Source organism: Eulemur rufifrons, chromosome 17 (assembly GCF_041146395.1).
Source record: "Eulemur rufifrons isolate Redbay chromosome 17, OSU_ERuf_1, whole genome shotgun sequence".
NCBI classification, from domain to species: domain Eukaryota; kingdom Metazoa; phylum Chordata; class Mammalia; order Primates; family Lemuridae; genus Eulemur; species Eulemur rufifrons.
Genome location: NC_090999.1, coordinates 35,288,905 through 35,301,112, shown reverse-complemented (window position 1 = coordinate 35,301,112; position 12,208 = coordinate 35,288,905). Strand labels below are relative to the sequence as shown.

Here is a 12,208-nt window from a genome sequence, read left to right as displayed (position 1 = left end):
ACAGGGATCTAAAAAGTACATATATAATAAACGTTATCAAAGCCAACTTTCTGAACAAGGCTCTCCTCCATTTACAGTGAGACCCAATGGAAAGAGCACGACATTTGCAGGCAGAAGATTTAGTTTCAAATCCCTGCTCCTTCACTTACTAATTTTGTGTTTTGGGTAAGTAATTTACCTTGTCTGAATTTTTGTATTTTATTTTGTTAAATTTCAATAAATAATCCTTGTCCTACCTACCTGCTTCTCTAGGATATTAGGCGAATCAAGTAAAATAATTTACATGAAAGCATTTTATATAATGTAAAATAGTATCAAAGTGTTGTGAAATAATTGGGTACTAATGGAAGAGAGCAGAGTGTGGATAATTTTTAAAATAATTTAATTATTAATTAATTTTATGTAGGTATGACCAACTTTTTGCAACTTTATTCACAGTAACACTGTACTATACAAGATACCATACAGAAATTTTTCCCATCCTGATCCTTACTCAGCTTATTCATTCAATAAACAGTACTTTGCCTTCTGTTTGGCAATTGTAGTTCATACACTATTCCACAATTATAGTAGTAACGTTACCATAGTAACAAAGTTTATATTGATATTTTTCCTTATGTACAGTACAAAATAAATCCAAATATATTAGTGATGCTTCTTCATTCTGTCCATGGGTTATATTAAAAAGAAAATATAAAAATTACAATCTGTAGGCAATAAAAATAATTTATAAAGGGCACAGCTATTAAATATTTATCAATTGTAACTCCAGTGTTTTTCTCCCACTTGAGAAAATCCATGGGAATTGAAGTAAATGAGAATGAACAATTGTAGGGATAATCTTGCATTTCTAATTTTTTTAAGTCATTCATTCATAAACTTTGTTACTTTAACATTAATAGTAGCAAATTACTTGTGATGTATCTTATAGCTCCTTTCAATACCACTGCTGTGTTGAACCACCATAGCTGAGGAATTACTACCATAGAAGAACCACTCAGTTCTTAGAATAAACCTTTCCTGTATTTATGGTTACTAGTCATGTTTTGGCTTCATAGAAGCTTCCCAGATAACATGCAGATTTCAAGGAAAATCAATATATGCAATATATAGTTGTAATATATGCATAGAAGATTCTGCAAGAGGTAAAGAGATAGGATAGTGCCATTAATAGAATTTTGTATTGAATATTTACTGTCAACAGAATGAAAGGAGGGGAAAAATAAGCAGAGTTCTGTCATTTCTGTCAATTTTAAAATAAGACATACCCCCAAATGAAGTTAACTATATGGCATATAATATTTTATATAGTGCTACTGTGTCTTCATCTCTTAGATTTGGACTATAGAATCAAGTGCCATAATAGATGTTCCTTCATCACATCTCAATGACAATCCTTTAAAAATTAGGAGACATTATTTTCTAACTATTAAAATGTGAAACCTGCCTTTGCCTATTTTCCTTGTGTTCCATAGCACTGCTCAGGTAAATCTAATTGCTTTGAAGTAATCATAAATACTTTGCATGAATCTCTTGTTTTGGAGTTTATTATAAGAATGTAATACATCAATAGAAAGATGGAACAGTGTGGTAGATTTTTCCATTATGGGGCTATTTAAAGTTGGGGAGGAGAGAATGGAACAGGTAGAGGAAAATGACTCCTGCAACTTAGTTCTTTTGTACCTTTTCTTAATACAATCTAAACAGTTCATTATCAAATAGTTTTGTTACAGAGATGACTGTTACATATTAGGGAGTACGTAAGTTTATATGTTTAATAAAAGAATATTGTGTAACAAGTACAGTACTATAACACCCTCCCTCATCGAGAAGTTAATAGTTTTGTTTAGGAGAAAAAATTTGCACATTGTGATTTTTTTATTTAAATTATATTTATTTTTTGTTTAAGTATTAAAGTTACATGGTACAACACTGGAAAGCTGCAAAGAGTATATAGTGGAGAATCTCTTTCCACCCCAGTGGGAGATGTATTAATACTTCCTCGTAGAACTATCCTTCGAGAGAGATTTTATGCATATATAAAGAAATGAATGTGTGTTTTGTTTTATTTTTTATTTTTTTGCCCATAAATAAGCAAATTCACTGTGCTGTACCATAACAATATATTTTAGATAACATTACATATCTATACATATAGAGCTCCTCATTTTTTTTAATGGCTACATACATATTGTGTTTCAGTATACCTTAATTTAACTAGTGCCCTATCATGAACATTTAGGTAGCTTCAACCTTCTGTTATAAACAATGTTGTAGTGAATACACTGGATGTGTGTTGTTTTGCTCATATCTATAGGGTAAAATGACTAGAAGTAGAATCATTAGATTCAAATGTATGTGTTTTAATTTTGATTTAAATTGCAAAACTGGCTATATGCCTTGTCTGGATAGGTTTGTTTATTTTTAATTGAGGTCTAGTTTACAAATAACAAAATTCACAATTTTTTAAGTGGACAGTTTATTGGGAAGCTTATGCCAGTTTACACGGTAACCTGTAGTATATAACAATGCCTTTATTGGTTAGTCTTACCACACCATGTTGATACCTTTTTGGTTTTTATGTTTTTGCCAACACTATAGGTGAGAATGGTATTGGGATAGTTTTTGGTTTGTTTACTTCTTTTAATAAACGTAACTTACATACTATAAAGTCCAGAACCCATAAGTGTACAGCTCAATGAGTTTTTACTACGGTCCAGTTCAAGATAATAGAGCATGCCCAGCACCCCAGAATGCCCACTTTTGTCCTCTTCTCTACAAAAAGATAACCACTATTCTGACCTCTGTCACCCAGGGTGATAGATTTTGCCTGTTTTTGAACTTCCTATAAAGGAAGTCTGATGCAGAGTGTACCTTTTTGGTGTCAGATTTCTTTCTTCTGTATTATGTGAGATTCATCCATGTCGCATGCACTTGTAAGTTATTCTGTTCCATTGCTGTGACTCAGTTACTTAATTATACCACAATTTATATATTCTGGTGTTTATGGATATTTATTTAGCTTCTTCTACTTTTCAGCTTTTTTGAATAAAACTTCTATGACCATTGTTGTACATGTCTTTTGGAGGAGTTAAGTACTCATTTCTTTTGACAATACACTTTGGGTAGCTTTTGTTTATTTTTAAGTGAGATCTAATTTATAAACAATAAAACTTACCAATTTTTAGTGTATAATTTGATAGGAAACCCATGGGTCTCTTGCATTTCTGCATGTCTTATGTGTAAAAGGCCTGACTGCCTTTCTTCTGAACTGTCTCTTCAAGGATGTTGGAAGATAGAAATGGTATCTCCCCATAGAGCAAAGAGCAGGTTTGCTTACAGTCTTGGAAGATAATGTCTCCCTCTAGAGTTAAAGGACCAGGCATGCCTCCTGCTCATTTTTAAAGATAGCTCCATTTTCCTCTCCTATAAGGCAGCCTGTGCAGGTATCACCTGACTCTTCACAATGCCCTGTGGGAATTGAGGCTTGGGCAGCTAGCACAAGAAAATGCTGATAATTCTGACTACTGTTATTTTTATGGGTAAAAAAGTCTTTTGTCTCTGACTCAATAGTCTCCTGTGTTTTGCCAGTATCTAATAAGTTGTGGCAGGCTAACTTGTTAGCTTGAAAGTAGGGTAAAATCCTAGAGCCTTGACAATTCTTGATACAATTCGGTGAATTTTGACAAATGTATATAGTCTTGTAGTCACCACCACAAGGTCATAGAATATATCCATCACTCCAAAAAGTTCTGTGTGCCCCTTTACATGTGTTCCCCTCTTCTGCCGCAGCCCCAGACAACCCCGATCTGCTTTCTGTCACCCTAGTTTTACCATTTGTAGAATTTCGTATAACTAGAATTATACAGTATATATAGCCTGTTGTGTCTGGCTTCTTTCATTCAGCATAATGCCTTTGAAATTCATTCATGCTATTGCACATATCACTAGTTCATTTCCATAAATTGCTGAGTAGTATTTTGTTGTATGGCTATCTGATTGTTTGAACGTATGTATATGCATTTACCAGTCATTGGACATTTGGATTGGTTCCACTTTGGAACTATTATGAATAAAGCTGCTGTGAATGCTTGAGTGAGAGTAAGTCTTCATGTAGACGTACACTTTTATTCTGGGACGTACATTCTTAGGAGTGGAAATGCCAAGTTTTATGGTGTCCTTTTAACTTGGAAAAGAACAGCCAAATTGTTTTCCAGAGTGTATGATTTTGCATTCCTTTCTTGGTATCTCATTTTGAGTAATGTTGAAAGTTTCTTTAAAAAAAAAAGTTTTTTTCATATGTTTGAGTTAATTATATTTCCTTTTCTATAAACTCCCTATTCAAATCTTTTGCCTGTTTTTCTGTGAGATGTTAGAATTTTTTAGTGATTTGTAGGCATTCTTCATATATTGGGGAATATTTTTAGTCATTTGGTCATGCTATGTATTACAAACATTGTTTTCCATTTGTCAATTATCTTTTTTTTTTTTTTTGAGGTAGAGTCTTGCTCTGTTGTCCGGGCTAGAGTGCCACGGCGTCAGCCTAGCTCACAGCAACCTCAAACTCCTGGGCTCAAGGGATTCTCCTGCCTCAGCCTTCTGAGTAGCTGGGACTTACAGGACCATGCCACCACGCCTGGCTAATTTTTTCTATTTTTAGTACAGACAGGGTCTTGTTCTAGCTCAGGCTGGTTCGGAGCTCCTGAACTCAAACAGTCCTCCCACCTCAGCCTCCCAGAGTGCTAGCATTACAGGCATGAGCCACCTTGCCCGGCCGGTCAAGTAACTTTTGAGGTTACTTATAGTGGGTTTTGCCATGCAGAAATTTGTCTCTCTCAAGTTCTCAATCTCAAGAGTTATTTACTAATAGTGTAAGACTTCACATAATAAAGAAGTAGGATTTCTCTTTTAATTGATCTTAAAGTATAAATTATGTTTTCTAGCAGTGTTTACGTAGTCATGACTTCAGTGGGAATAAAGAAAAATAATCTGAAAACTTGTTTTCTGCATTCTCATAAGGATTTTACCACCTTTTAGAAAACAGCTACAGAATGGAAACAAAAGATTGTATCTTAAGTTATGTGTATATAAGAAAAAATATTAAAAAGAATATTACATGTGTTTGTTACAGAAGTATCTATGCAAGATGTCAGTGTTGCAGATTTGGCTAGTGCAAGCCTTGTTTATTTTCCTCACCACTGGATCTGTAGGTAAGGTTCATGAAATACCCTATCTTCTAACTCTACAAATTAGGTTTATATATTTTTATATAATTATATAATTGAACTTTAATTGTTATTTATACTTTTATAGTTTTTATAGGATAATTATTGAGAGAATAATATTATCTTAAAATGATTTTAGTAAATAAAAATACTATTGATAATCTGTTTTGTATAATTTGAGTTGTAACACTCAGTCATTCAGTAATCCTAATTGCTGTTTAGTTATACTAACAGTAACTTTAAGGTGGGGAAGGAAAAAAATCGTGTTTTGTTTTGTTTTTTAAATAAAGGCATAGGAGAAAATCTGTTAACTCTTAGCATTTCACTTCTTAATTGCCAGAACTATCACTGAGCAGTGTGGTTATGATTAACCAGAATTAAGAGGTACCTGAAGCAGTACTAGTCAAACGGTGGTTTATAGCCTGAAGCTCTCCTGAGATCTGGTTGTTACTGGTCCACAATGAAATAAACACAGAATTTAAGAATAAACTTTTAGTCATTCTTAACAATTTGATATAGCCATGACATGCAAGCATGTGATTAGTGGACCTGTATTGTCAAACACAGTATAGAACAAAAGTATAAGTTTGTGACAGATTGGAAGAGAAAAAAAAACTGATCTTTTATCACAGGTAGTTTGAGAGGCACTGCTCTAAATCACTCCTTCTCAAATCCAGGAATGAAACTGCTTGTTGGACACTTAAAGTAGCAGAAAAGTTATATTGAAAATCTATCTTATTTAGAAAGACTTTCCTTATTCTTTTTTTTTTTTTTTTTTTTTTTGAGACAGAGTCTTGCTTTGTTGCTTGGGCTAGAGTGCCGTGGCGTCAGCCTAGCTCACAGCAACCTCAAGCTCCTGGGTTTAAGTGATCCTACTGCCTCAGCCTCCCGAGTAGCTGGGACTACAGGCATGCTCCACCATGCCCAGCTAATTTTTTTCTGTATATATTTTTAGTTGTCCATATAATTTCTTTCTGGTTTTGGTAGAGACGGGGTCTCACTCTTTCTCAGGCTGGTCTCGAACTCCTGAGCTCAAGCGATCCTCCTGCCTCGGCCTCCCAGAGTGCTAGGATTACAGGCGTGAGCCACCGCACCTGGCCGACTTTCCTTATTCTTGAACCCACATTTTCTTTGTTGTAACTTTTGCCTATTAATTGTGCTTCTAGAGTAGGTCAAATTTCTCTTCCTACTGTTCTGCTCTTCGAATATTGAAAGACTGCTTTCCTATGTCTCTAAGCCCTCTTCCCCAAGCTGAACTTACCCAGTTATCCTAATCATTCATCACAGGACATGGCTTCCAACCCTGTGCGTGTTGATTGCCCTCCTGATTCTTCACTCAGTTGACTGTATAGCATTAAAAATACAATACCATCCTAGCTCTGCCACCTACCCAGCTGTAGGACTTTGGCCAGTCATTTAATTTGTGCCTCAGTTTCCTGATCTATAACATGGGGATAATAATGGTTCCTACCCTCTAGACTTTTTGTGAGGATTAAATGAGTTACTATACAGAAAGCATTCAGACAGTGCCTGGCCCACAGTAAGCATTATAAAAAGGATAGTTTTTGTGTGTACATTACTATGGTTATTGTTGTCTTTGAATAAAAGGTACTTTATGAAAAAAAATAAATGTACCAGAATTAGTCTGAATGTAGTGGCTCTGTTACCTACATTGATCTAAACATCATTTTTATAAAGCAACATAGTTTTTTGGCAGCACCCACGCAGATCTGAGATGTTTGGGGGAATATAGAACCCACTTCTTTGTGAAAGGAGCATCAGTGACATTGTAAAAAAAGAATACGTGGAGGGAATGAGTATTATAGGTGTGGCCATCCTTGAAAAATACAATCTGCCCCAAGGACTGAAGAGAGGCACTTCAGCATATTCTGCTCAACATCACCCTCTCATTGACTTTTTTCTTAGTCAATTTTTTTTGTCTTTTTGTAGTGACAGGGTCTCACTATGTTGTCCAGGCCGGTATCAAACTCCTGGCATCAAGTGATCTTCCTGCCTTTGCCTCCCAAAGTGCTGGGATTACAGGCATGAGCCACCATGCCCAGCCCGGTATTTTTTATATATGAGTAATCAATTAAAAATTTATTAGTTTGAGCCTATGAAAAATAGCCAAATATCAGCAATTTCATGATGTTTATTCTAATATCTATTATAGTACATTCTAATCCACATTTCTTCATCTTGCCCACATGAATATTCAAAATAACTTTATCAAATATTAACAGCTTTCTTAAAAAAATCTTCTTTCTACAATTTAATCTCAGTCTGGTAGCCCTATAAAAATGAGATTAATTTGGCATGGGATGGTTTTAATGGATCTGTGTTTCACTTTGAAAACTGAAACATTTGCCCATTTTTAGTATTCTTTTATTCTGTATGATTAAAAATTAATGATGTTGACTCTTACTATATCCTATGTGTTTAGTACTCTAGAATATATTTCATATTTACTGTTCCCTGTAATTACTTTAGAGAAAGTAAATCGGGAGTGATTTTACCAAGGAATAAAGTGAGGTCTAGGAAATTGTAAGGTCTGGCCCAGTTACACAGGGTATCTCATTTGTAGAGATCCTCCACAAGGTGAAGTTCCATACTGTTGAAAATTGTGAGTAATAAATGTGCTAGGACTTACACTAGACATGTATAAGTAATGGCAGGGTGATGTGAACAGGCCACATTACACATTTTGAAACAAAGAAATATACATTCCTAGTCTGGGCCTTACAGGCCTTATGAGAGATCTCAGGTTTTCATTTGGGAGTATAGTTTTTTTGGGACAGAGTCTCACTCAGTTGCCCTGGCTAGAGTGCCGTGGCATCAGCCTAGCTCACAGCAACCTCAAATTCCTGGGCTCAAGCGATCCTCCTGCCTCAGCCTCCTGTGTAGCTGGGACTACAGGCATGCACCACCATGCCTGGCTAATTTTTTCTATATATATTTTTAGCTGTCCATATAATTTCTTTCTATTTTTAGAAGAGATGGGGTCTTGCTCTTGCTCAGGCTGGTCTCGAACTCCTGAGCTCAAACGATCCGCCCAACTCAGCCTCCCAGAGTGCTCAGATTACAGGCGTGAGCCACTGCGCCCGGCTGGGAGTATAGTTTTGACTGCAAAGACTTTTTAATTTTTCTTGTTGATTTTGAGTGATATGGAATAAGAAAATATTACAATTGTTAACTTTTTAGGGTAGTTTATCCTCTGTGTCATCTAGCTTGGAACAAAGTTGGAAATCGGAAGAGTCTAGCTGATAATTAAGGTTGACTCTGTAAAAGTATCTCAGCTTTCTTTATAAAATAAAGGATTGAAGTAAATGATCTCCAAGGTTCTTTTCAGTTTCATAATTCTGTTATTCTGTGCCCTTTACCTTAAGTGCTAGAACCAGTTAGTTACCTGTGATGGAACCTTCCAAACCTACCAGTGTGACTCGATTACCCACATCTGGAGAGTAGTAATAATGTTGCTAGACTACCTATTGAGTACCAGGCATTGTACTTCGTGCTTTACATAAGTAATTTTTAATTTCAAAAATAATTTCATGGCCGGGCGCGGTGGCTCACGCCTGTAATCCTAGCACTCTGGGAGGCCGAGGCGGGTGGATCGCTGGAGGTCAGGAGTTCGAGACCAGCCTGAGCAAGAGCAAGACCCCGTCTCTACTAAAAATAGAAAGAAATTATATGGACAACTAAAATATATATATACAAAAAATTAGCCGGGCATGGTGGTGCATGCCTGTAGTCCCAGCTACTCGGGAGGCTGAGGCAGTAGGATCACTTAAGCCCAGGAGTTTGAGGTTGCTGTGAGCTAGGCTGACACCACGGCACTCACTGTAGCCTGGGCAACAGAGTGAGACTCTGTCTCAAAAAAAAAAAATAAAATAAAAATAACTTCATGGCTAACCATCCAAAAAAACCATCAGCAAATAGGATTCATTGAGGAAAGCTGCTTCAAAATTGTGGACACTGAAGCTAGGCAGTGGTCCCCAACCTTTTTGGCATCAGGGACCAGTTTCATGGAAGATAATTTTTCTATGAAAAATTGGCTCAGGCAGTGATGCGAGTGATGGGGAACAGCTGTAGATACAGAAGAAGCTTTGCTTGCTCGGCTGCCCCGCTCACCTCCTGCTATTCCCCCTGCCCCATTCCTAAGTTTTATGGAAGACAATTTTTCCATGGATGGCTACTGGTCCATGGCCTGGGGTTTGGGGACTTGCAGAGCTAGAGAAAGAGAATAGAGTCTTGCCAAATAGTTGGGACTTTTATCTTGGTAGTAATAGGTAGCCACTAAATAATTTAAAGGAAGTAAATGTCATAATCGTTTTAGAACAGTAACTGTGGCAGCAGTATGTAGGATAAACTGGAAGAAGTTCAGACTAGTATAATTTTTATGGCCTGAGCTTCAGCAGTCGAAGTAGCATTAGAAAGAAGAGGTTGATACACCTGTTAAGAAAATAGAACCAACAAGACTTAGTGCAGTGTTGTTAAGTTGGAGGTTAGAGGAGGCTAGAGATGTTGAGGGTGACTACAGAGTATCTACCCTAGATGACTGGATAGAAGTGATGCTGTTAGCAGAGTTAGAGAAATAAGAATAAGAAATAATAAGTTTGAAAGGGACTATAGTTTTAGATGTGTTGTTTAAAATTAACTGTAGGATAGCTCAGGTCTAATAGGCTATTGAAAGCATGAGAAGCTAGAGCTAAAGATAGGGATTTACTAACCAGCATGGAGTAGGTGATAGGTAAAAACATAGTTGTTTTTCATTTTTTACCCAATCTGATTCTTTGTTTTTAAATGGGATCTTATCCCATACATTTATTGTTAAAACTAATATATTTGGCCATCTTGTTGTATTCTTTATATTTTTTTATTGCTTCCTGTTTCCTTTGTTGTCAGAATTTTGACATATGGACAATGTATACTGTCTCCCTGTGCCCCCATGTGCACCCTACAACAGCATTCAGGACTAGAGAGGAGAGGAGACTAACGCTGCCTGTTTATTCTAGAGAGTTTAGTTTAGGCCCTGGGTCTGAATCAAGGAACAGGATAGGCGGTGGGGCACGTATGAATCATGCTACAGACAGTCTGTGTTTCCTGAAGAAAAGTTAGAATAGTATACATACCGTGAACTAAAGCTTGAATGGGTTTTCCTTAATTCATCCCTATCTGCCCTGTAAGTTGTGTATGTCTTTACAAATTTAGGCATTAAATTCTGACCATACTATTTTTCAGCTGTGTTTTCTTCTTTTTCTGTGTTTTTAGGGATATTTAGTGAAGGCTAAGGGACTCTATATTGAGTGCTACCAGCCAGATACCATTTTGTACCAGAAAAATTCAATCCATTTGATGTATTTTTTTATTGTTCCTTTTTAGGTGAACTTCTAGATCCATGTGGTCATATCAATCCTGAATCTCCAGTTGTCCACCTTGGTTCCAATTTCACTGCAGTTTGTGTGCTAAAGGAAGACTGTATGGATTATTTTCATGTAAATGCTAATTTCATTGTCTGGAAAATGAGCCATTTTACCATTCCTAAGGAGCAATATACGATCATAAACAGAACAGCTGCCAGTGTCACCTTAAGAGATGTAGTTTCCTTAAATATTCAACTCACTTGCAACATTCTTACATTTGGACAGATTGAGCAGAATATTTATGGAATTACACTAATTTCAGGCTGTAAGTTTTGTTTTTGTCTTATTTCAGACTTTGTCATGACTGTTGAACCACATTTTTAATGTTGTCTGTTGGTCTTTATGAAGTGCAGTAACCTGTGGACTCGGTGACTTGTGGACATTTTTTTATAAGCTTATAAACGCTTATAGAAGTAAAAAACTACATTTGCATTATTAATATACAAAAAGCCTAAAGAATAATGCAAGTCTCATCTCTTTCCTGAAAGTCAAGGATTTTTCAGTTTTCTAGAAAGTATTTGACTTAATACCCCAAAAAAGTATTGTTGAATTGAAATCTGTGAATGTATTCAAAGTAACTTTCATGAAAATATCCCTTAATTGGTGCTCGCTTCGGCAGCACATATACTAAAATTGGAACAATACAGAGAAGATTAGCATGGTCCTTGCACAAGGATGGCACAAAAAAAGAAAAAAAATATATCCCTTAATTGCTGAGAACATGCTCATTTAAAGCAGCTGCCTGAAGAAGGTGAATAAATCCTGGAAAAAGTCCTTCTTAAAGGTCAAAGTAAATAAAGTAAACTTTCTGTGATCCAAAAGTAGGTTATCAAATTTGTCTATCTCCCAAACTTCATAATTTCAGCATTTGCTTTTCTTCCAGCAGAGTTTGGAAAAGCAGTAAGAAGAGAAATATAAATGAATCCTTTTTACTTCTATTTAATTGCCTCTTTTTAACATATGTAAATATTACTTTTAAAAATATACTTAATGGAGAGATCAGTTGATATTTTTATCCAGTTATAAATGAATGTTGATTTTATGTAGAAAATTAACGTGAAACAAACTAGTTAATGACAACTAAGATAGAAAATATATGCTACTATCTAAAGGGAAGTTTGAGTTTGAATAGAAACGAAATTAACTTACAGTCACCAGTTTTTCATTATGTCCATTCTTTTTGCTTGGGTTTGTTTTTTCTATCTGAATTTAGGTTGTTAATGTCTTGAGTAGTATATAAATTGCATAATATTTGTGGATATAAAGCTTTTTGAGAAATGCTAATTTTTCCCTTTTAGTGCCTCCAGAGAAACCTAAAAATTTGAATTGCATTGTGAATGAGGGAAGGAAAATGATGTGTTACTGGGATCCTGGAAGGGAAACATACCTGGAAACAAACTTCACTTTAAAATCTGAATGGTACATTATTTTAAGTTTGTTGTTGGTTGGATTTATTAAGTTAGTCGTTTTTGCTGGAATTTTTATTTTAACAAGTAATAAGATTAAATTTAAATTTTTAAACATTTATCTTTATATTTTGGAGCATATCAGTTATACATA

At 35.5% G+C, this 12,208-nt stretch overlaps 1 protein-coding gene and 1 non-coding gene across 3 annotated transcripts in view; both read left to right on the top strand.

Annotated features, from left to right (window-relative positions):
- IL6ST (interleukin 6 cytokine family signal transducer) overlaps positions 1–12,208 on the top strand; it is a 47,406-nt gene that overhangs the window by 10,019 nt on the left and 25,179 nt on the right. The window contains exons 2-5 of one of the 2 annotated variants that reach the window (XM_069492790.1): positions 78–165; positions 5,132–5,210; positions 10,608–10,703; positions 11,947–12,067. In XM_069492790.1, coding sequence (XP_069348891.1) covers positions 5,147–5,210; positions 10,608–10,703; positions 11,947–12,067 — 281 coding nt within the window. In that variant the 5' untranslated portion in view covers positions 78–165; positions 5,132–5,146. Of the gene's footprint in view, positions 1–77; positions 166–5,131; positions 5,211–10,607; positions 10,914–11,946; positions 12,068–12,208 lie in introns of both variants that reach the window. The other variant, XM_069492789.1, reaches the window with a different exon arrangement.
- LOC138398479 (U6 spliceosomal RNA) lies at positions 11,252–11,360 on the top strand. The gene has a single exon (XR_011235970.1). It is a non-coding gene; the product is annotated as a U6 spliceosomal RNA (small nuclear RNA).